This window comes from Lissotriton helveticus, chromosome 7 (assembly GCF_964261635.1).
Source record: "Lissotriton helveticus chromosome 7, aLisHel1.1, whole genome shotgun sequence".
Taxonomy (NCBI): domain Eukaryota; kingdom Metazoa; phylum Chordata; class Amphibia; order Caudata; family Salamandridae; genus Lissotriton; species Lissotriton helveticus.
Genome location: NC_136068.1, coordinates 197,335,055 through 197,357,943, shown reverse-complemented (window position 1 = coordinate 197,357,943; position 22,889 = coordinate 197,335,055). Strand labels below are relative to the sequence as shown.

The following is a 22,889-nucleotide window of genomic DNA, read 5'->3' as shown; positions in this document are numbered from 1 at the left end:
CTGTATCCCGCCTTGGAGGATACTGTTCTAGTGGCTCTCTGTATCAACTGTCATCAGAATATTTGTGACTGGACTCCAAGACGATTTTCAGTAATAGTTGTAAAACCATACTGTCTCTGATGTAATCTTTGGCATAAATAATTAAATGAATGCATCCGCATATTGGGGAAATGGTTCAACAAATGATTATCACACGAATGCAATCAGAGGTGCAGGCAGGTTACAGGTATTTGTATGAATTTTTGGTAATATGTATATAACTCAGATTCTCAACTCTGGCTGTTCTGTGAGCAAATTCGGTTTAGGGAGTGGCTCCTTTTTTCCAGTGTGTTAATTTACAGATTATTAGAAGAGTATTACATCATGACGTGGGAGAGCAGGATCTCACTGTAAAATGTTTTTAATTTTGTAGAAAACCTTATTTAATGATTTTGTGGAAATGGTTTATTTAACCTTAAGCCTTTGTATTTTAAAATCCAGGTAAATGGGTACCAAGTACCTATCCATTAACAGAGAATATCCGTGCCATATACCTGACTCTGGAGAAACTCGTTCAATCTGAAGAGACACAAGTGAATGGAATTGTCATCCTTGCTGATTACAGCGGAGTTGGTTTATCCCACGCATCTCATTTTGGCCCTTTCCTCGCCAAAAAAACGATTGGAATTCTTCAGGTAAGGAATAAAGGCAAGGAAAATGTTTCTGCAGCTTCCTGTGTAGCACAGTCCATTGTTTCTATTCGAGAGAACGAGTGAGGCAATACAGATTGACAGACAGCACATATGCATTTTTTCTTTAAACAATAATTTCCATATATCCAGTTATACCCTAGCAAGAAAAGAGGCTATCTGCAAATCCAGTGTGGTCCTGTTAGAGATAAAACGACGTTCTAAGTCGAAGAAGCTCTCTGTGATGAGCACTGTATCCGTCTTTTGATGACGTAGTTGAATAAAGCCATGTGATAAACAGCTTGAAATAGTTTTCTGCCTCTGTATGCTCGCCACCACTTTTTGGAAGGTGAGGATACCTCCATACAGTCTATAGAATATAGAATAGATATATGCTTCAATTCAAGAAAGTTAACCGATTGACATCTTTGCGTAGCTCCTTTTCTTGTGATCCTCTAGCTTCCTACCAACAATTCCATAGGACACAAATAACACAGAGTAGTTTAAAAACAGAGACTCCGTGTTTTTCCCAATGCATTATGGGTTACTAGTCTAGTCACTCATATTATGCCTTAAGTCGTAACAAAGACTTAGACCATCCCTAGCAGCTTCCTCTAGGCCAGTGCTGAAATCTAATTCAACATTTCTGGGGGATTAAGCAACTCAATAGGTCTGCCTTCTAACTGGCAACCTATTGGAATAGCAAATGCTTGTGGACATTGGGGTAGTTTGCTCTCCTATGAATGTAGTGATGCTGCCATGATGCTAAACACATGCTAATGTTGGGGTGCTTCTTTGTGCGTGGCTAGTCTCAGGGCAATCTTTTGTGGTCCTGGCTTCTATTCTTGAGGATGCCGACTCTGGGTATGTGTCTATGAATAATTTCCCACGTGCCATACAAATAGTTTTACATCTACCATTCATGCAGCTCTTTATTATCTTCACAAATATATGCTGCTTTCTTGTGCCTGATGTTGCTTCATTGAATTTGCGTCGCCTGCTGTGACCCCTTTTGACACACCCACCTAACTGGTATTTACATCAATTTACATACATGTCCAAAACATCAGTTTTAATAGTTGCACCAATCTTCAGTGACATCATGCGTGGTGATGAAGTCAAATTAGGCAGACACTTTCCTCCAGGTACCAAAATAATATTTATTTTACCATTCTATCCACAATCTGTTACAGGCAGTAGTCTCTGGCGTTGGAAACGGTGCAAAAACAGTGTGTGCATTTCAGAAAGGTGCACAGAATATTTATTTAAATTACTTACAAACGAATCTGCACTACCTGGCTTTGAGAAATTAAAAATCTTAAAGCCCACACTGGCTTCGTTCTGTATTATCTCGCTCTGTACAAAATGAGAAATAAAGTGGTTTAATTTTCAGGGAGTGGAAATGAAAGGGTGGGCCTAGCTCCCAAACTAAACATTTACAAACATGATGAACAAATAGCCCCAGAAAATTGCTGATTTTGAGAATGGTTGTTTGTTCTTTTGCAATAGGATGGATTTCCCATTAGAATCAAAGCTGTCAACATCGTAAATGAACCTATAATATTTAAAGGAATTTTTGCAATCCTCAAGCCATTTCTAAAAGAGAAGATTGCAAATCGGGTAAGTCATTTATGTAAATATAGTTCTTTAAACCATTTATTGCTGCTTAAAAGCGATGCCATTACAGTACTCCATTCAGCTCTACAACTGTTAAACTATCTATATTGCTTGTAGTGTTTGTCCAGCTATTGTGTATATTTCCGATTGGTATCACCCCATGCTTCAAGTCCTAGTTCCAGTAGATAGCATGGCTCATGTTCATATTGTGATTAAAAGTGAGGGTATCTTTTTTTAGTGTACTATTGTCTATGGTACACTTAGATCTCGGCTTCAATTGTGTCTGAGCGCTTCAATGGACTTGACATTGGTCGGCTTTGTTGTATAATTTTGGATGGTTTTAGGTTTGTGAGGCATGCATGTGAGTTGGCCACGATGTCAATCAGCTTGAGGCAGTCTGTAGGGGTCTTGGTATTTAGCTAGCGTAGGGCAGGTTTTTTTTTATGGACAGCATGAGTTGCACTGGATCTTCTCTTTAAAGTGTTATTGGAACCACCCCCTGCAGACTCATCAAAGATTGCATCCATTGGTCTGGATCAATTTTGACACACTCTATATAACTTTTTTCCAAAGTTCTTAGATTTATGGTAATTCTCAAGCCACATGGCAGAAGCCACTAAACGGTGAGGAGCTGGAGTATCAGTATTTCACTTTTGATCAGTTAGTGCTTAGTTTCTTGTGGGTTAGGTAGGTGTGGTGAATGAACATAAAGTTACTTACCTTAGGTATCGATCTCTCTGGTGGATACTCTATCGAACTGTGGATTCCTTATCTTTTGAATGTTCGACCAAAGCTCGGACTGCATCCAGAAACTTTAGAACAGTACTCCTGCGTGCCAGTAGGTGGCATTGTGGGGCTCCACGCTGACGTTTCGAGAAAGAGAGTTACTGGAGGTAAGTAACTTGTTCTTCTGATGGATAATTTTAACCTCATATTCCTTGCCTTGTGAATAGATACAATACAATAGCAGTACCTCTCCAGGTGGTGAGGTCTTTGAGCTGGGTCAGACCAAAAAGTCCTACAGGACCGAGCCGACAAAATGCCACTCTCGACAGACATGACTGTCAAGGCAGTAAGGCTTTGTGAATGTATGTGCTCTAGCCCACATAGCCACCTGACAAATAACTAGGACAGGCACTCTACATGCCAGCAAGGTGGGAGGTGCTTAGGCTCTTGTTGAGGTTGCTTATCACAAGTGCCGATAACATTCCATTGGGAGATAACTGGCTTTTGCACTGCCTTGTTCTTTTTTTGCCCTGAAGAAACCCAAAAAACTGATCATCCACACAAAGTTCTTTGGTGCAATCAATGTAAAAGCTTAGTCCCCTCTTGAGGTCCAAAGGATGAAACCTCTCTTCCTTTGTAGAGGCATGAGGTTGGGCAAAGAATGACAGTAGGTTTTTAGCCTGCCTGGCATGAAAAGGTTTGACCACTTTCAGCATACTGGAAGCTCTGATCCAGCTTAACAGGGATGAATATTGTATAAAGTGGGTTGACAGAAAAAAGCATGCAGCTCACTCAGACGCCTGGCACTTATAATGCCAACGTCAGACTTCTTAATGGGCAACTGTGAATCAGCTCAAAAGGGGTGCATATCAAAAAAGTGAGAACCTAGTTCCACAATGGCATCACTAAAGGTTCTGGCAGAAATAAATGTAGAAACGTTGTAAAAAAAAAAAAAAGCAGAAAGAGCAGACAAATAGCCTTTAACAATGCTCAAAGCAAGTCCTTGCTGGGCCAGGGACAAAACAACATTTCAGAAAGCTTGGCTTATAGTGGCCAATGTGACAGGTGCCGCACAAAGCCACAAATTTGTCTCAACGACTGGCATACACCAATTGTTGTGGAGGGATGCCTCAAAACCTAGATGACATGAATGATCTCCGGGGGAGGGTGTTGTGAATGTGGTGAACTGTTGCCGCTCAATCTCGAAGCACAAAGATTCATATTGTGCAGGCCTAGGTGCAGTACCTTTACTTGATGCTGCGAAAGAAGGCCCTCCCGAAGTGGCAGTCTGATTGGAGGACAGATGCTCATACCCAGGATGTCTGGGTGCCACACTATCCTGGCCCAGTCGTGCACCCCTGGGATGACTTAGACCCAGTCATTTGTTCTGTTCTTCAGAACTCTGGGCAGAAGAGGCAGCAAAAGGAGCATATATTCTGGAGCCTCAAGCTAAACGTAGGACTGAACGTGCCTCAGAGAGAGAGAGAAGGCTAGGAACCGCTGATATAGCTCGTTCTTGGCAATAAAGAAAAGACGGAGCCAGGGTTCTCCCCATTGCTGCCCCCATCTGCGGGCACAACTCCCATTGGTGACCCACTTAGCATTGGCAGCTGAGCACATCTTCCCTTGCATTTAAAGATCCAGCCAGGTGGTTCACCACCATAGAAATTACCTGGCGGTCCAACCATTACCAGAGGCCTAGAGCCTCCTATGAAAAGAGAAATGATCCCACCTCACCCCATGGCGTTTGTGTTGTCCAAGTACACTAGCCTTCCTTTGATGGTGGGCAAGAAGGCTTTTAATGCCAAGGGGATCCCCCTCTACTGCAACAAATTGATGTGGAGTTGAGTACCACAGGAGACCAAAGACCTCTGAACTGCACCTCTCCCAGATGGCCACACCAACCCAGAATGGATGCATCCGGAAGGGAGATGGGTTTGCCACTGACCAAATCATGGTCCAGGGCCACTACTGCAGAACCTTTGCTGTCTCCTTTGAAAAATTGGATACAATCGGCCATATTCCTTGGTGATATTTCACTGGGACTTGAAGTCCCACTGCAGAGTCCATACCTGGTATGTTTAGTCAGCAGGAAGCCAACAATCCTAGTAGCCTCACTCATCCATACTTAGCTCCAGGACAGAAGGCTGAAATATTGGTATCATAGCTCAAATAATCTGGATTCTCAAGTCCAGCTGAAAGGCATGAAACAGCACCTTATACAAAATAGCTCCTGTAAATTGGAGCGTCTGCAAACCAGTCATGTGTGACTTCGCCATGTTGATGGTGAATCCCAGAGATGTTAGGAAGTTCACCGTCATCTGAAGGTGGTTGATAATTGTTGGGGCCGAGCCTTGCCTTCGGCTGCTAGTCATCTAGGTAGAGGAAGACTGATATCCTTAACCTCCAATGGTGTGTTGCAACCACTGCCGTCACTTTCGGTAACACCCAGGGGGCACTGGTTAGGCCAAAAGGATGCACTGAAAACCGATAATGCTCCTATTCCATGATGAACGGCAGGTAGTGCTTGTGGACCTGCATAATGGGAATATGGAAATAAATGTCCTGCAGGTCCAACACCACCATCCTGTCACCTGGCTGTATGGCAGACCTGATCTAGCGTGAGCATCTTGAATTTATCCTCTTTAAGAAAGGTGTTGAAAGTGTGAAGTTCTAAAGTAGGGGAAAGTCCTTCATGCTTCTACAGCAGAAAGAAATAGCAGGAGTGACACCCAGTTCCTCCTTTAAAGGCTGGACTCTGTCTACGGTCCCTTTGGTCAAAAGAGCCTGCATTTCATGCTGCAAGCATGATAGGTTTGACTCAGTCAGTTGCACTGATGGTGGTGGAAGGTGCAGCGGGCTAAAAAGAAATTAGAGGTTGTAACCCCAATGTACAAAGGACCCACTTGTCTGAAGGGATGATCTAGCCATCCTTGGAGAAAATATCACGTCCTACCTCCACAGGGTGGCTGTGTGCCAGTTTTGCGGCTGCCGATAGAGGAAGGCTGGACTGAGCTACACTTTCTCCCTGCTATCATGGGCGTTGTCTTTCAGATTTATGGTCTCGGCCATGAAAGGGATGAAAGAAGAGCTGGGCTGGTGGAGGATGTGGCGTTGGCAAAACTAAAAACCTGTCCATAGCCATGGAGAGGGTGCAATTGTTGGTGGAATCATCTGGTGGTAGTAGAAGACCCAAGGTACGTGCCGTGGTCCTGCTTTCCTTAATCCGCTCTAAGGCTGAATTGGCTTTGCCGCCAAAAAGGATGGAGCTGTCAATTGGCATGTCCATCAAGGATGCTTGCATATCCCCTTAGAAGCCCATAGATCTCATCCAGATGTAGTGCCAATTTCCCACCCTTGTACCAATTGCTCAACCTAAGCAGTCGGTCATGTCCAAGCCAGAACGTATTATGAATTTGTCTACATCGCTACTTTGCGTAATAGCTTGATTGAGAGATGCTCAAAGGTCACCAGGAACCGCTGGTGAAACATGTGCCACCATGTCTCAAAGGAGTAGCAGCTTAGGAGACACCTAGCGTTGACTGACCCCATAGCAAGACTTGTAGCTGAGAAAATCTGCTTTCAAAAAGTCTCTGTTCATTTTGACATACAATTAGGAAGTGGTGGGGAAGGAATTGGAGTTGCGGGCCAGCACCACCAAACTCAGTGAGTCGGATGTTGTGTAAGAAAGACTGGGCCACCTTGTGCAGGATGATGGTAACCTGCGTATTAACAGTTTGATCAGAACATGGTTTCACCCAACTGCCAAAAGAGTATCCTTGAGGGCATCATTAAATAGCTTTAGAGGATGTGTAGAGAACTGATCAAGCTGAAGTACCTCAGTCAAAACATTAACCTTCACCTCCATTGTAGGAAGCTGTAGGTATAAGACTTCTGCTGCCTTTTGCGAAGCAGGTGCTTTCCTCAGTAGCAGGAAATGGCAAGACACAAGGGCAGTATCTGGAGAAGTTTTAAGACCACTTGCACCTTGGAGTTCTTCATACCAGTTTTCCTCATTGTACTGGGGATATAATTAGCCTATTCATCATTGTCATTGTATGAGTCCCTGCCAAAAAGATTGTGCTGTGCCACGTGTTAAGGGCAAAGTTTCAGAATCTGAAGGATTGCCTGTTGGCTGCTTACTGGTCAGAGCCAAGCTTAATCGAGCTTGCGGTGGATTCTGCTCAGAGTCAGATAGCACAATGGGCTGCAAATCTTCCCTCGGCGTTGGGGACATCTGTGCCATTGGCATCAGCGTTGATGCAATGCGAACCAGCACAGGAAGTGGCACCAGAACTGAATTCAGCACCAGAGTCACTGCTGCACCCTATGGTTTCAGGGGCACAGATGGTGCTGATGGTCACCAATGGAGGTTCGACTGGAGGCCGCTTAGGATCCTTGCAGCCCAAACACGTGCCAGAAGAAACCTGTAAATGTGAAAAATACGCCGCACAGCCTCTCTGAAGGCCTCAACTCACTGCATCGTCGCTACTGGACTTGGGATTTTGGAGTGCATCGCAGCTAAGCTCAGAATTGGCTTTGATGGAGATCGGGAGCAAGATCAGGAGGCAAGTTACTGCCCTCACACCCTTTTTTTTGTTTGGGAGTCTGAGAGTGGTGGGAAGAGGCAGATTTCTGCTTTGACTTCTTATGCTTCTTCTTTGACTTGTCTTGAAGACTTCATCTGCGACAATTATCTGCTTTGGGGATGACTTGCATGAACAGGACCTTCCTTTCAACCAATTTTGGTATCAATTCTTCTTATGTTTGGAGACTAAATATTTGGCCTTGCGATCTCATATGGTCTTCGGATTCATGTGAGGGACAGTCACCTCGGGTACTGGTCTCGTGCTCCACCACCAGGCACCAAAGACGCACTACGTTGGAGACTGTTATGGATATCTGTTTGCAACACTACGTACATGGCTCGAACTCCTTTATCTTGGGAGTGGCATTTTCCCTCCCTCGCCCACTACTACATTAATTGAGGAAAACTGGGTCTTGTTCAAGGAGAAGCTCAGAATCGGAAGCGGAAAGCAAGGAACGGACCTCAGCATTCATGGGTGGTGTTTGAATGCAGCTCCACTCATCCTGTTTTAGAACGATATTGGTGTGAAGTTGCAGGATGTCACCTACCGGTACACAGGAGTACCGCTTCAAAGTTTCCAGATTCATTCTGATAACCGAGGGAATAATCACAAGGTGAGAATCTGCAATTAGAAGTATCCAACAGGAGGAATGTAGTAGCATTTTCGGACTGGATATGGGAATAATGCCCCAGTTTGCCTGCAGATTCTCTGCCCTATTGTCCTCTGTTACCTCAATTCCAGATCATTTGTCCACTCGTTTCCAAACACAGTGGATATGCTTGTGCTTTTAGGAAGCTGTACGCTTTAATTAGATCATTAGAGACTATCTTTAGCTTGAGTGCCACACCTTTTGCCATTATTTGTGGATGGGAGATTGTGTAGACGATGTTCACTATCTGGTAGAGGTTGAACACGCCGGTTGGTGGTTGCTGCATTTCTGCTGTCCCTGCTCAAATATTGCAAACATTTTTGCATCATACAGATCTCAGTTATGTTGCAGGACACACCCTCATTCTTAAAATGCTGAGTGAGTAGACATGCCAGGGAGAACTGTGTTTGCCTATAGGTATTGCATAGTGCATTGGTCTTGGAGTGTACATACCTTTGAGTGTCTCTTATCATCCAACTAGGGCTATGTGTATCCGCTTTTTTGTATTGTATTGTTTGGCATGTATTCACCTGTAGCAGTGTATACTGAGGGTATGTATGAAGTGAATCATTCACATTGGTTGTATAAATAGGTGTGTGGGAAGAAGTTCCTATAAAAGCATTAAAAACAGTTGTCTTCCATTACTACGGGTGAAATTCTGCCCATTAAAGCCACCTTTAGTGTAGCTTAGAGTAAGACTGCTTCCTCATGGGAAAGGGTTACAATGCTTTTGACATCTTTATTAGTGGACAGCAAGTCCATTTAAATGCACTTAGTATTTTTTTTTAGTTGTATTCAGAAAGCTCAAGGATATTGAGGATAAGCACTCTGCAGGGGATTAAGAGGTACCATTTACACTGGTAGTGCCATTCCATCTTCAACTTTTCTAAGTCTCTGCTCTTCAAATAATGCTCAGGCAAGGCCCTTCAAGACATTTGGGGCCTATTGCAGTGGGGTAATCACCACATGTATCCAAGGCTGGCCTTCGGCATGTGCAAGTGGTGCACCTGCACAGGGCCACCAAACCCCAGGGGCCGCTACGCCAATATATATCCTTAATATAATAATCCTCTGAGGATGGATACATATTTGCGTGGCGGCCCCAGGGGCAGAGATTTGGTGGCCTCCGGCTCTGTTCCACTTCCAAACACTTTCTCACTTCCTGAGCTCCAGGGGGCTCCTCCCCGCCCGGACCCCCTTTTCCGGGGCCCTCTACCTACGCTCCCTGCCCAGGGCCGCCATGAGCCTAGAGCCTCCCCTGATGTATCTGACTACTCCCGAGAGTATTCAAGATGTTTATCTTTTGGCCAGATGTACAACAGTTTTCTAAGTGCAGTAAGTTGAAAAGTGTTCTACTTTCCATTGTTGAAATACAATCTAATATTATCCGCATACAATGAGAAACGTTTCAGTCTTCCCTCTAAATCTGTATTGGCAGCCTGACCTAGCTGCAACCTGAATGTTGAGTGATCTACGGTGTACATTTTATGATATTACACATAAACCTGGTAGCCCGCATAAAAAATACTTTTTGAAAATGCATCTATGCATTTGGGGAATTTTTGACATGGTTATTCTTTATCGCATGATCTTCGTTGACAGTCATAGACAGAATATTCCAAGCTCTTTGCAGAGATCCTGAAACACTTTCATTTTAAATAATAACATATCTGTTTAGATGAGGTCAAAGTCTAAAAATGTTTAAATGTAAACATAGCCTACTCAGGCCATTTTTTTCAAAGTATCCCCTTTTTTCTTAAAAAACATTTCTGCATCACACCTTGGCCCATATGGAGTAAAATATGAAAGAAACGTTGGTGGATAAGCAGCATGTAAAGGAATGCTTACCATATATTGATCCCTTAGGGAGCCAGTGGTGTCCATATCCCATCATTCTCTGCACTGGTGGTTGCCTCAAAGACTCAGTTGTTTTGGCTTTTGTGAGTAGAATCTCTGTACACTTCCATGGATTTCTCACCTTTTTAGTGATGCTTTTCTCCTCACTGTTCCCTGCCTCACTCTGTTTATATGTTTAAATTATTTCCAGTCTTCAGAAGGAGAGTTCTCTGGATTCTTAACATGCCGTCATTATTTCTATATTAACACTCCTTAAGGGGACTAGGACAGGCTCTGATCCACATAATTTCTGTGCGGTCTGTGTACAACCTTTACATACCATCAAAGGTTGGTAATTCTGTTTAAAAGAAAAATCCAAGAGCGCACTGAAGAAGATATTCACCTCAGAAATGTTTTTAAATACTCTGAGTTTAGGAGTTAACAGTAACACAGCATAGCCAGGGAAGATGTCTCTTCAACTACAACAGTATCATCCCCTCCAAAAGACACTTGCAAAGCGACATCTAAGGAAGAAGTGGCCTCACCATCACTGCCGCTTTGGTCACTGCCATCATTCCTGAGATTATCTGCCAATGTCATACTTTACGACATTGAAGACAGGTATCATTCCAACTTGCTTGCCATTAATGATGTCTTAACCGCAGGGTTAGCATTAAAGCACAATAGGTACTTATGGTTAAAGTTAGGCATCGCTTTCTTAAAATCATGCCATTGGACGTCAACACCCTCAATGCTGAGGGCCTCGACTTCCATTAGTCAGTGTTACTGCAACCGACATATTCGAATTCTTCATACATTCCAACAAAACTCATAGTCCTGTCTTCCTCATCATTTTTAGATCCAGTGGTACTAAAGCCCCTGCCAGTGGCTACCCCACCAGATCACCTGGCCCATGTCCAACTATAGCTTCCAAATCCATCTGTATATATTGCCTATTCCACTAGTTTTATACCCCTCAACCCCCACCCAGAAGTCTGCCTCCCATGAAGGCTCTTGGTCTTCTGCAGTTTCAACAGCAGAAGAACCCTTGGATCTGCATTCGCATAAACACAAGAGGTAGAGGACTCCTCCAATAAGACATGATACTTTGATTTCAAAATCCAGTAGTTTGCCAGTTTATGCACCATCAAGAACATCACATATAGATGACATCACCATGTTTCATGATCTCTTGCTGCAAGAAACAGTTACAGTAAATCTTTAAGCAGAAGTTCAACTTAACTCTGTTACACATTCACAAGGTCCGCCTCATGCCTTTTGTTACCTGATTTGCAGAAGTGACACATCCTGCCACATCTGCGGTCGCCACATTGACGCACGTCGAGAAGTACAAACTACCAGAGCAAGATGACTTGGTGATTGTGTCTGCAGTCAGAAAAAAATCACACTTCTACGCCTGAGATTTCTGTCGATCCTGACAAAGAAAGTAAAAGTATGGCTGCAGGACACAAGAAAGTGCGTGGTATAGCAGCAACCGCTTTCAAGATAAACATGCAGTATCCCTCTTAGGGAGGTTGTATAAGCCACAGTAGGAAAGTCTGCAGAACTTTTCAGACTATCATTCTAAAGAACATAGACATAATTTCATGACAATTTTACTGGAAGGTTTGCTTGTATCAACTCCACTCATTGGTGTCTTTATAGATTCGGCATAGTTATTCATTTCGGAGTTCTCTTTGGGTTTTTCTTTAAGAAGATTCTAATGGTTGCATTTAACATATCTGAAGTCTGCTGCTCACTTTAAAATAACAAATCCCTACTTACATTCAGTTCTTTTAGTCCCCAACTGATTATGCAATGCAATGTATTTAAGAATGAAGGTGAAGCAACAGAAGAATAAACTCCTACAATCCCAATTTAATGTCCATGACTTTTGTTATCAATCCAGGTTGAGGTTCCAATCTTTTAGAGCTAATCCCAATTTAATGTCCATGACTTCTGTTATCAATCCAGGTTGAGGTTCCAGTCTTTTAGAGCTAGACCACAACAGCACTGTTATTGGTAAAAAAAAGACCCGGTCAAATAGAATTTCATCTTCAGTGGATGTTCCTCTGAAATATCCACTCAAACACCACCTACAATTGCTGAGAAAATAATCTGCTTTCCTACTGCAGAGGTGGATCATAGAGCCTATTCCCACCTCTGAAAGCGGAAAGCATTTATTCAAGATATTTCTTGACCTGCAAAAAATGGCCTCAAAAGACAGTTCAGATCAGTCATGGACCTCAAACCAGCCAACAAAGGATCACGGAGAAACAATTTATTTCATGGCTGTCCATCTAAGCACCTCAAGAAAGATGCATACTTCCTCATTCCAGTGGTGAGAAAACACCAGATATTTCCGAGGTTCATAGTAGGGAGTTCATACCATCAATACACTGTTATGCAAACGGATGTCGCACCTCAGACATCTTTCTTTTGCTTGTCAGTAGTTGCAGCTTTTCAGATCAGAAAGAAATTCTTCATTTACCTACATCTCAATGGTTAGTTGATCTCTCTCAGGAAAAAACCCAACAAAACTTCAACACAACAATCGCTCTGCTGCATCTTTTGGGTCTTCGGGTCCATTTTCTCAAAGTCAACATAGTTTCCAGAACAGACTCATATCTAGACTCCATCTTTAAGGGAAAAAAGGACAAGTGGCTTCTTCAGAGTAGAAACTACCTTCCATCTTTCAGAAGTTTCCAATTCTGGCAATAAGTGTTCCAGCAGTTGACATTGTCCATCGTTCTCATTGTTCCAAATGCAAGGCCTCATATAGCAGTTTTACAACAGTCTTGGAAGACATGTGGTTTCTATGGGAAGACAGATTGTACCTTTCTCTCCATGGTAATGCAAGAGCATCAGTCTTGCCAATGGTGCCTACTTTCATCAGAACCTTCCTTTGCTGACCTTTTTAACAGATGCGTCCGTATTAGGATGTGGATCTCCACCACAGAATCTGACATTACAAGAAATGTGGTCGGGCAAGGAGCATCTGCATTGCAGCATTATCCTAAAACAGAGAGCAATCCTTCTAGCCCTTGAGGCCTTCCTGTCTTCTCTGACAACGATCAGAATTTCAATTAAATTGTATCCAAATCATGGTGGCACCAGATCCAGGAAACTTTCTTGAACTTGAAACAATCATGTAAAGGATCTTGATGAGGAATCAGTCCTTCACCTGAGTATTTAGCACCCCCAGGACGCTCTCAGCAGATTCTGTGTGAAAACCACAATACTATGAGACATTTCAAAGATTGAGGGTTTCCTTGGATCATCTTGTTTATAAAAACACAGATACAAAATGTCGAAACTTAGCTTGGAGCTTATGGAAACTGGGATTGTTGTGCAGTGTCACTTTCATTGATTCGTTGGAGAAGGTCCTTTCTGCTTTTCCTTCAATTCCCCTTACTGCATCCTTTTTAGTGAAGCTGAAATACTCCCGTGACCAGATGAATCTTGTTCTTTCTAAGTAGGCAAGACAGCATGATTTCCAGATCATCTTCACCAATGCCAAAGGCTATTCAAGATACCTCCATGCAAACTGAGTCTGCTATCCAGGATGCAAGGCCAGATGTCCTTGAGTTTGAAAGCATGGCTCTTGAGGTTGTGCAGTACTGCTATTTCCTCAGGCCTCTGGCTTTTAAGTGGAAATGGTTTTATTTGTGGTGCAAGCATTAAAACTATGATCCAGTATTCTGTCAAAAGAATGTCTTCATTCTACATCTTCTCAGCCAAATTCATAATTTGCTTTCATCTAGTTGCATTTAACAGCCATTACAGCTTGCAGGAAAAGTCCTTCTCAAAGACCTTTCATAATGATACCGGTCTTCAGACATTTTAGAAGGGATACTGAAAACATGCTCTCATGGATGCAACCTTTTCCTCCATCGTGGCTCAATCTGGATTTGTTTAAATTGCGGGCTCTCTTAATTTTTGACCTTCTACATATGACATCATTAAAGCATCTCTCAAGGAAGGCACGTTTTGCTAGCTATTACATAGTCCCGGACGATGAGGAAGCTTCAGCAGGTACCTCTAGTTGACGATTCTCCTAGTGTTAGATATTTGTAAAGCAGCTTCGTGAAAATCCATTCATTCATTCATTCACAAGAATTATTGCCTAAACACAGACTCTAGAGCTGGTAAGATAATTGCTTAGGCTCCTCTAAAAACAAAATCTGTTCAGGTTAACATTATTTCCTATCACAGATGTTTACAGTTTGTTTACAGATTGCAGACCTTCTGAGGCAAGCTAACTTTTCTGTTCTACGTTTATGGATCTTAATAAAGATTCTATTAAGTTGAACAAAATATTAGTTATCATAATTCTACATTCTGGGGGTTTTCAATAAAGTCATGAAAAAACGGTCCTATCTTCCCTATCTCTCCTTTTGAACAGCAAGCACATCTATAATCGTTAAATCTATTTGAGCCCCTCAAAAAGACGTAACCCTGTGAGGCAACTGCCAGTACAAGGCATGCTGGTAAATAAAAGCAGCTAGCTTCCTGAAGGACAGACCTTCTTCTCCTCTAATTAGATGTTACCATTTGAATTGAAGTGATCCAGGTTACTTATATACACTAAGCAATATTTAACCTTCATGAGGGTGTGTATATATATATATCCTCTGAAGAGAAGGCGGGAGCCTTCGAAACGCGTCAGGAATTCCACGGCGAAATGGGATTGAATCACTTTCTCTTGAGCTCCTCAGCTATTCAAGCACGCTGTGGCAAGAAAGGTGAGTTCAAGTTTCTCCCCGCGAGTGTGGCTGTGTCTTTACACGCGAGCGCACATATGTGGATGGAACCATCACCATCCTTTTACCGCACCCGCCAGAAGAGTGCAGCAGCGCCATGATGGAAACGAGCGAGCAGTGCCCCTGCATACACGCTGAGCACCGCCAAGCAGCCTCAGGGTAGGAGCCGACCAGGGCAAGCATCCAGCTTGCTAGTTTGACGGGCATATATCCGTCTGCTACTCCGCTATCGTGAGGTCGCCTGGTTGGCGAGGGGAGACCACTCGTCCGCCTTGATCCACACATGGGGCGCCAAGACTAAACAGGACTACCAGTCCCATCAGGCACTGGGACATTTGGACTGCCCATCAGGGGCGTGCCATGATCATTATCAGGGCTGGTACCTGCATTCCCATCATCAGTTCGCCAAATCCTCTGAAGAGAAGGCGGGAGCCTTCGAAACGCGTCAGGAATTCCACGGCGAAATGGGATTGAATCACTTTCTCTTGAGCTCCTCAGCTATTCAAGCACGCTGTGGCAAGAAAGGTGAGTTCAAGTTTCTCCCCGCGAGTGTGGCTGTGTCTTTACACGCGAGCGCACATATATATATATATATATATATATATATATATATATATATATATAGAGAGAGATAGATATAGATATATATACACATACAAATATAAATATTTTTTATTTTAATGATATAAGCTTCTATCATTAAAGTCAAAATGAAAACATTTACATGGAAAACATTTGCAGTCGTTTTTGGCTTTCGCCTAGACGGTGCATGCACTGTCTCTGGCAGGCTTTTAAAAAAAAAAATATAGTGGGCTGACAGCCCATCCATAGCTTACCATTTTTTAGCTTAGCGTTGCTCTCACTTGCTTCACTCCAGTTTGTCACTCCACGGTGGCATCATGTCCTTTTCTTGTGTTTTGCCCTCTCCTGGAGCATGGACCAAGTCCCTTCTGTCCATCCACTGCTCCTGTTTTTGGAGCTACTTTTTTATGTGTTTAAGCACTCCATGTGAGTGCTTGTGTTTTCAGTCCATCTCCAATATCCCAGCAATGTAGGTTTTATTGCCTACCTTCTGCCCCCCATTCCATGTTGCTTTGATCCTCTCCCAACCCCTTATTTATGCCACTGCACTTTACTCTGCACCCTATGCAACACTCTACTGCACTCTATGCCACTGTACTCTGCACTATTCCATTCCACTGCACTTTTTGCTACTCTACTGTATACCTCTGCACCCTACTCGGTACCACTCTAGGCCGCTGCACTCTACTCAGTAACACTCTAGGCCACTGCACCCTACTCTGTATCACTCTACACCACTTTACTCTTCTCTGCACCACTCTATGCTACTGCAGTCTAAGACACTCTACTCCAGGACACCTGCATTCTACACCACTGCAGTCTATGCAACTGCACTCTACGTCACTGCATTCTGTCACTCTACTCTGTGCTATTCTATGCCACTGCTATCTACAGCACTCTAATCTACTCTGTGCCACTGCATTCTTCACCACTCTACGCTGTACCACTGCACTGTATGCCACTCTATTCTGCACCATTCTACTCTACGCCACAGTGCTCTACTCTGCACCACTCTATTCTATTCTTCTGCACTCTACACCACTCTGCTCTGCACTTTGTGCCACACTGCACTTAATGCCACTGCACTCATCACAAGGCGGGAGCCTTCGAAACGCGTCAGGAATTCCACGGCGAAATGGGATTGAATCACTTTCTCTTGAGCTCCTCAGCTATTCAAGCACGCTGTGGCAAGAAAGGTGAGTTCAAGTTTCTCCCCGCGAGTGTGGCTGTGTCTTTACACGCGAGCGCACATATGTGGATGGAACCATCACCATCCTTTTACCGCACCCGCCAGAAGAGTGCAGCAGCGCCATGATGGAAACGAGCGAGCAGTGCCCCTGCATACACGCTGAGCACCGCCAAGCAGCCTCAGGGTAGGAGCCGACCAGGGCAAGCATTCAGCTTGCTAGTTTGACAGGCATATATCCGTCTGCTACTCCGCTATCGTGAGGTCGCCTGGTTGGCGAGGGGAGACCACTCGTCCGCCTTGATCCACACATGGGGCGCCAAGACTAAACAGGACTACCAGTCCCATCAGGCACTGGGACATTTGGACTGCCCATCAGGGGCGTGCCATGATCATTATCAGGGCTGGTACCTGCATTCCCATCATCAGTTCGCCAAATCCTCTGAAGAGAAGGCGGGAGCCTTCGAAACGCGTCAGGAATTCCACGGCGAAATGGGATTGAATCACTTTCTCTTGAGCTCCTCAGCTATTCAAGCACGCTGTGGCAAGAAAGGTGAGTTCAAGTTTCTCCCCGCGAGTGTGGCTGTGTCTTTACACGCGAGCGCACATATATATATATATATATATATATATATATATATATATATAGAGAGAGAGATAGATATAGATATAGATATATATACACATACAAATATAAATATTTTTATTTTAATGATATAAACTTCTATCATTAAAGTCAAAATGAAAACATTTACATGGAAAACATTTGCAGTCGTTTTTGGCTTTCGCCTAGACGGTGCATGCACTGTCTCTGGCAGGCTTTTAAAAAAAAAAATATAGTGGGCTGACAGCCCATCCATAGCTTACCATTTTTTAGCTTAGCGTTGCTCTCACTTGCTTCACTCCGTTTGTCACTCCACGGTGGCATCATGTCCTTTTCTTGTGTTTTGCCCTCTCCTGGAGCATGGACCAAGTCCCTTCTGTCCATCCACTGCTCCTGTTTTTGGAGCTACTTTTTTTATGTGTTTAAGCACTCCATGTGAGTGCTTGTGTTTTCAGTCCATCTCCAATATCCCAGCAATGTAGGTTTTATTGCCTACCTTCTGCCCCCCATTCCATGTTGCTTTGATCCTCTCCCAACCCCTTATTTATGCCACTGCACTTTACTCTGCACCCCATGCAACACTCTACTGCACTCTATGCCACTGTACTCTGCACTATTCCATTCCACTGCACTTTTTGCTACTCTACTGTATACCTCTGCACCCTACTCGGTACCACTCTAGGCCGCTGCACTCTACTCAGTAACACTCTAGGCCACTGCACCCTACTCTGTATCACTCTACACCACTTTACTCTTCTCTGCACCACTCTATGCTACTGCAGTCTAAGACACTCTACTCCAGGACACCTGCATTCTACACCACTGCAGTCTATGCAACTGCACTCTACGTCACTGCATTCTGTCACTCTACTCTGTGCTATTCTATGCCACTGCTATCTACAGCACTCTAATCTACTCTGTGCCACTGCATTCTTCACCACTCTACGCTGTACCACTGCACTGTATGCCACTCTATTCTGCACCATTCTACTCTACGCCACAGTGCTCTACTCTGCACCACTCTATTCTATTCTTCTGCACTCTACACCACTCTGCTCTGCACTTTGTGCCACACTGCACTTAATGCCACTGCACTCATCACCAGTCCCCTCTACCCCACCCTACTGTTACTTCACTGTACCACACAACCCCGTGCCATTGTGAAACTCTACCCCACCCCACACAGTGCCACTGTACTCTAATTAATTCTCTTCTACACCATTTCACTCTACGCTACTCCATACCACTCTTTGCTCCACTCCATACCTGTCTACGCCACTCTAGTCTACCCGCTCTATGCCACTACAATCTACTCCACTTTACTCTGTGCCACTCCACTCTGCCACTGCACTCTACGCCAGTCGACTCCACACCACTAGAATGTAAGCCACTCTGCGGTACTGTACAACATGGCTACAGTATATTGGCAAAGCTAATAGCTCTCGCTTAAGTGAAACCTGTTGGCTTTGCCAGTGGTTGTTCACGTTGACTTTTCTAATTCAGTCTGCAAAATACAACACAATAAAACAGGATTTCAAAAGTGGAAAAATTAAGAAGAAAATATAGCTCCTAGGCGGAGTGAAAACTGACTCGATTTAAAACAAAGTAATCTGTACACAAACCTGGGAACTGTAAAGATACTTTAAATAACAAAAAACATGTTTAATCTTTACCTTTTAATTAAAATATGAGGCATTTGCGTTGCTTGTAATTAAAAGATCCGATGTATGCGGTGGTGTTTGTACTTTAGTTGCTCAATACTTCTATTAGTTACTCCCTTGTTTCATTAAAAGTTATGAATATCTTTTTCCAGTTTTGTATATTTCTCCCTTGATCAAGAAAGTATTGCTTTAATACTTTTTTGTGCCTTTCTACCTAGTTTTTCCTTCATGGTTCGGACCTGAACTCCATGCACAGAAACATTCCCCGGGACATCCTTCCTTCCCTGTACGGAGGCACTGCTGGGATTCTGGACATAAGCACCTGGAACGAGACCCTGCTGTCCTCGGAAAATGAATTTATTGAACAGTTCTGCCAACCAAGCCCCCTGGGTGACGCCTCTGTGTGTGGGATGTTAAGCAACAGCGAGATATCCGAAGCTCAGTGTGAAGACACTCTTCGAGGAGTGAAATCCCAGCTGTATTACTGTTATTAATTGGATGTGGCATTAAACTAGCAAGAACAAACTTAGGGTATACCTGGTTCAACAATAGATTGAATCTTTAAAACCTTGCATTCCGAGTAATATATTGCTCAGACCACTGTATTGAGAAGCACAAACAAGCAAACCAGTGAAGTATTGTAAGCTGCATAAATGTGAGAAGTGTAGTAAACAAGGCCGCTCGACTCAAGTGTCACTTGCTTAACTCTGATTTCCACTTCTAGTTCTGAGCAAATGAAACAAGAGAACTCGTTTTAACATTGATACCAAGGAATTACCTGTGTCTTCAAGTAAAACACCTACAAACAGAGATTTTCTTTTTTTCTGGAATTAGAATTGTGCATTCCTGTCTGTTTTCAAAAGTGACCGCAAAACAGCTTCCTCACAACTGTAACCACACTTTAGAAAGAGGCGGCAATGCGTGACAGAAGCAGAAGACCTGTATATGTCAGTAGGAAACTAAGTATTGCGAGATAGGGCAACCTGCAAGTTTGTGAACAAATGAAGAAGCACTTCATATGGTCAAACAAAAAAAATCCCAGTGCAGTAATAAACCTCATGTTGTTTACTGTTTAAAAGAGTATTATTATTAAAAGGGTTTCAATGTTTGTATATTTTACTATTTGAGAATTAAAATGTGAATTTGTATCAAAGTGTTCGAAAGCAGAATGTAAGGTTGCAGCTACTATTTGAATGTGCCCAAAGAGTATTCAAGCACATCGACAGTAAAATGTCAGTTTCACATGGGTACAACTATAAATCCACTCCTATTTGCCAATTTTCATGATTGCACAATAACCTATTCAGAGCGAGAGTCTAGTCTGTACCGATTACCTCAGATAAAATTACAGGGTTAGAGTGTGGGACGGCTTTGATTTCAGGTTTTTTTGTAATGTTTTTATTTAATTTTTTTATATGAAGCACCGCTAATCTTTTCTAGAACAATTACTGGTTTTTTTCCACTGTGGGATAATCTATTTATTTGCTCAGCTATTGAAAAAAAATTCTATTTTTTTGTATTTTCATTGTCCAGCTTTGTGAATGTATGCTATATTAATTTCTTGTTGGTGATGAGTTTAAATAATTGTATTAGACTTTATTTTTTATTTAAACAGTGCACCCTTATCCTTAATACCTTGTGGAAGTATTACAACGCAATATTGAAGGTGATTTTAATCTACAGTGGGCCATACTAAGAAAAATTGCATAATTTCTTTATTTTTGCTGTGGTCGATAAAAAATACATAATAGTTTTAGTTTTCAAAATAAAGCAGTAAAAATACATGTTGCCAATTTAAGCTCATAAGAGTCTGGCATGCATTACCTGCTGCACGCCAGGACTTTGAAAGGTTTAAAGGCACACCATGCAGCAGTAACAACTGTATTAAGTAGTGTTTTCCTCAGAATTCACTTGGCCGAGGTCTGTGAAAGGGATGCATCTGTAGTCCAGCCTTAGTGGTTACATTAGTGTGTGTCTGCTTAGTGTCAAGTAAAGGAGGGCTGTTTCAATAAGGTCTTGAGCTATATTAACCTGTTCACGAGTGCAGTGCCTTGAGTCTGAGGATGTTTCCCAGAGCCTAGAATAAGTGACATGAATAAAATAGTAAAGTTGATATTTTAGCGTAATTTGGGATTTGCTTGTAATATACATACATAAGGCAAACCAATACATTGGTTTGATGTTATCCCATCAGACTTTAGCAAAAGCAACAAAGGCGGATGGAATGCATCCTCAGAAGTCCATATGAAATGACATTTGGACAGGTTTCACCTGTTCTGGTAACTAAGTCTGAATTGAGGATTTAAAATCTTTAATAAAACTCAGTTCCCTGGATGTAAATGTAAGATTATGGCTGTCTCCGTTCATTGAGACGATTTCTCGTTCTTTTGTGAAAGATATTTCCTTTCTGGCCTTCAGCCTCACTCCATCAGACCTAAAGCAGATTTGATTACATTCCAGAAGCATGGCCTAAATAAGACAGCTGAAGAGCAACTCATGTCTGTGAGCACTGCACCGGGCTTTCTTGATACTGTTCAGTTTAGGCAGATGCCACTGGTAATTGGCGTCTTCTGGTGTGGCCCTCTTGCAGTCACATGCTCAGTTTGTGCTGGAGTAATTTATTCACACAAGCTGAGAGGGAGTAGAAGGGGAGCTGTGGCAAATAATGTTTCGTACTACTCAACTCCAGGTCGCTGGACGCATGGACTTTCTATCCCTTTGGGGTCCAGCCTGTAGCACCCTTATAAGTTACAAGACAGTAATCCATTTTCACAACTACTCAACTCAGTCAGAGGTTGTTTTGCGGGTTTTGGCTTCAGTAATTCCCCTTGCCGCCACAAGGTGGCAAAAGATTACCACATATTGGTAACACAAGCGACCAGCAGCACCAAGATTTCTATAGCCGTGAGGATATAATTATGATTTGAAAAACTGAGCTGTTTTCGGGCTCTGAAACGTAAACTAAGGGGGAAAAAAATGCATGCCTGCGTTTGAGAAAGGGAGCAAGGGCGCTTATTGGTTTCGTAATAATCAATGCTTTTCAGAGTAAATCGTAATTGATGAAAACTGAAACAGTTTAACCTATTATTAATAAATATTTTATATACTAAGTTAAAGGGATTATGTGCAAAATGTTGTCTATCTGTGATTTATATTTCTGTGGGCACTTTACCTTGTTGCACCAACATCTGATAACTCGTGGAAATGCAGCGCTGAGGTATGTCCTCTAGATTTTAGTTTTGAAGGTCTCTGGTGTTTACACAGCAAATATATAATGTGTTTATTTGGGTAAGAAAATACGGTTCAAATTCTATTTGGGAAATTAATAAAACGATCAAAGAGTACTTGCTTAAAACGGAGTCGGTCTTATTCAAAGTTTCAGTGTGTATTAGTTTTGAAATGTTATATCGTGTTTATGGATATATTTGTCTCCTTTGTTTGTAGGGCCTGCTGAGCTATGTGCATGTGTGATAAACGAAGATCAGGACAGGTAGTGTTGCGCTGAGCAGTTTATTGTGTATACCGTTCATTTTAGTGTCTGCCCGAATTACCCCCAACACGTATCATACAATGGAAGTTTGAGTCCATCTTTGTTTGACTTCTCAAATCGTAGTCCTCCCTGGTCATTCGGCATCCCTCCCTTTCACACATTCGTGCCATGGCTGTGGTTAGTAACCAACCACCAGCACTCATTTTTTGTGGACCCGGACTTTTTCTTTTATCACAAGACTTTCACGCAGGGAAAAGGATTTATTTATTTATTTAAAGAGTTTTATATAGCGCGAACTTTACCCGAAGGTATACATAGTTGGCAGAATAGAGATTACACGATGATAAGATAGGAAACAGTGACATAGAGAGGAAGCAGGGGGGAGGAAGGATCTGTAACACCGGAGAGACAAGAAATGCGGGGTCAAAGAAGGCATTTAGTACAAACAAATCTTCTTAGCAGACTGCAATACCTTAGGGTACTTGTGGTCCCTGGAAGCAGGGCAGTCAGTTTCTGAC

The 22,889-nt window shown here is 42.8% G+C and overlaps 1 protein-coding gene across 1 annotated transcript in view; it reads left to right on the top strand.

Annotated features, from left to right (window-relative positions):
* Positions 1-22,236, top strand: part of TTPAL (alpha tocopherol transfer protein like) — a 60,068-nt gene extending 37,832 nt beyond the window's left edge. The window contains exons 3-5 of the mRNA XM_078651939.1: positions 481-674; positions 2,178-2,288; positions 19,100-22,236. Coding sequence (XP_078508065.1) covers positions 481-674; positions 2,178-2,288; positions 19,100-19,375 — 581 coding nt within the window. The 3' untranslated portion in view covers positions 19,376-22,236. The remainder of the gene's footprint in view (positions 1-480; positions 675-2,177; positions 2,289-19,099) is intronic.
* Positions 22,237-22,889: the final 653 nt, after the last annotated feature.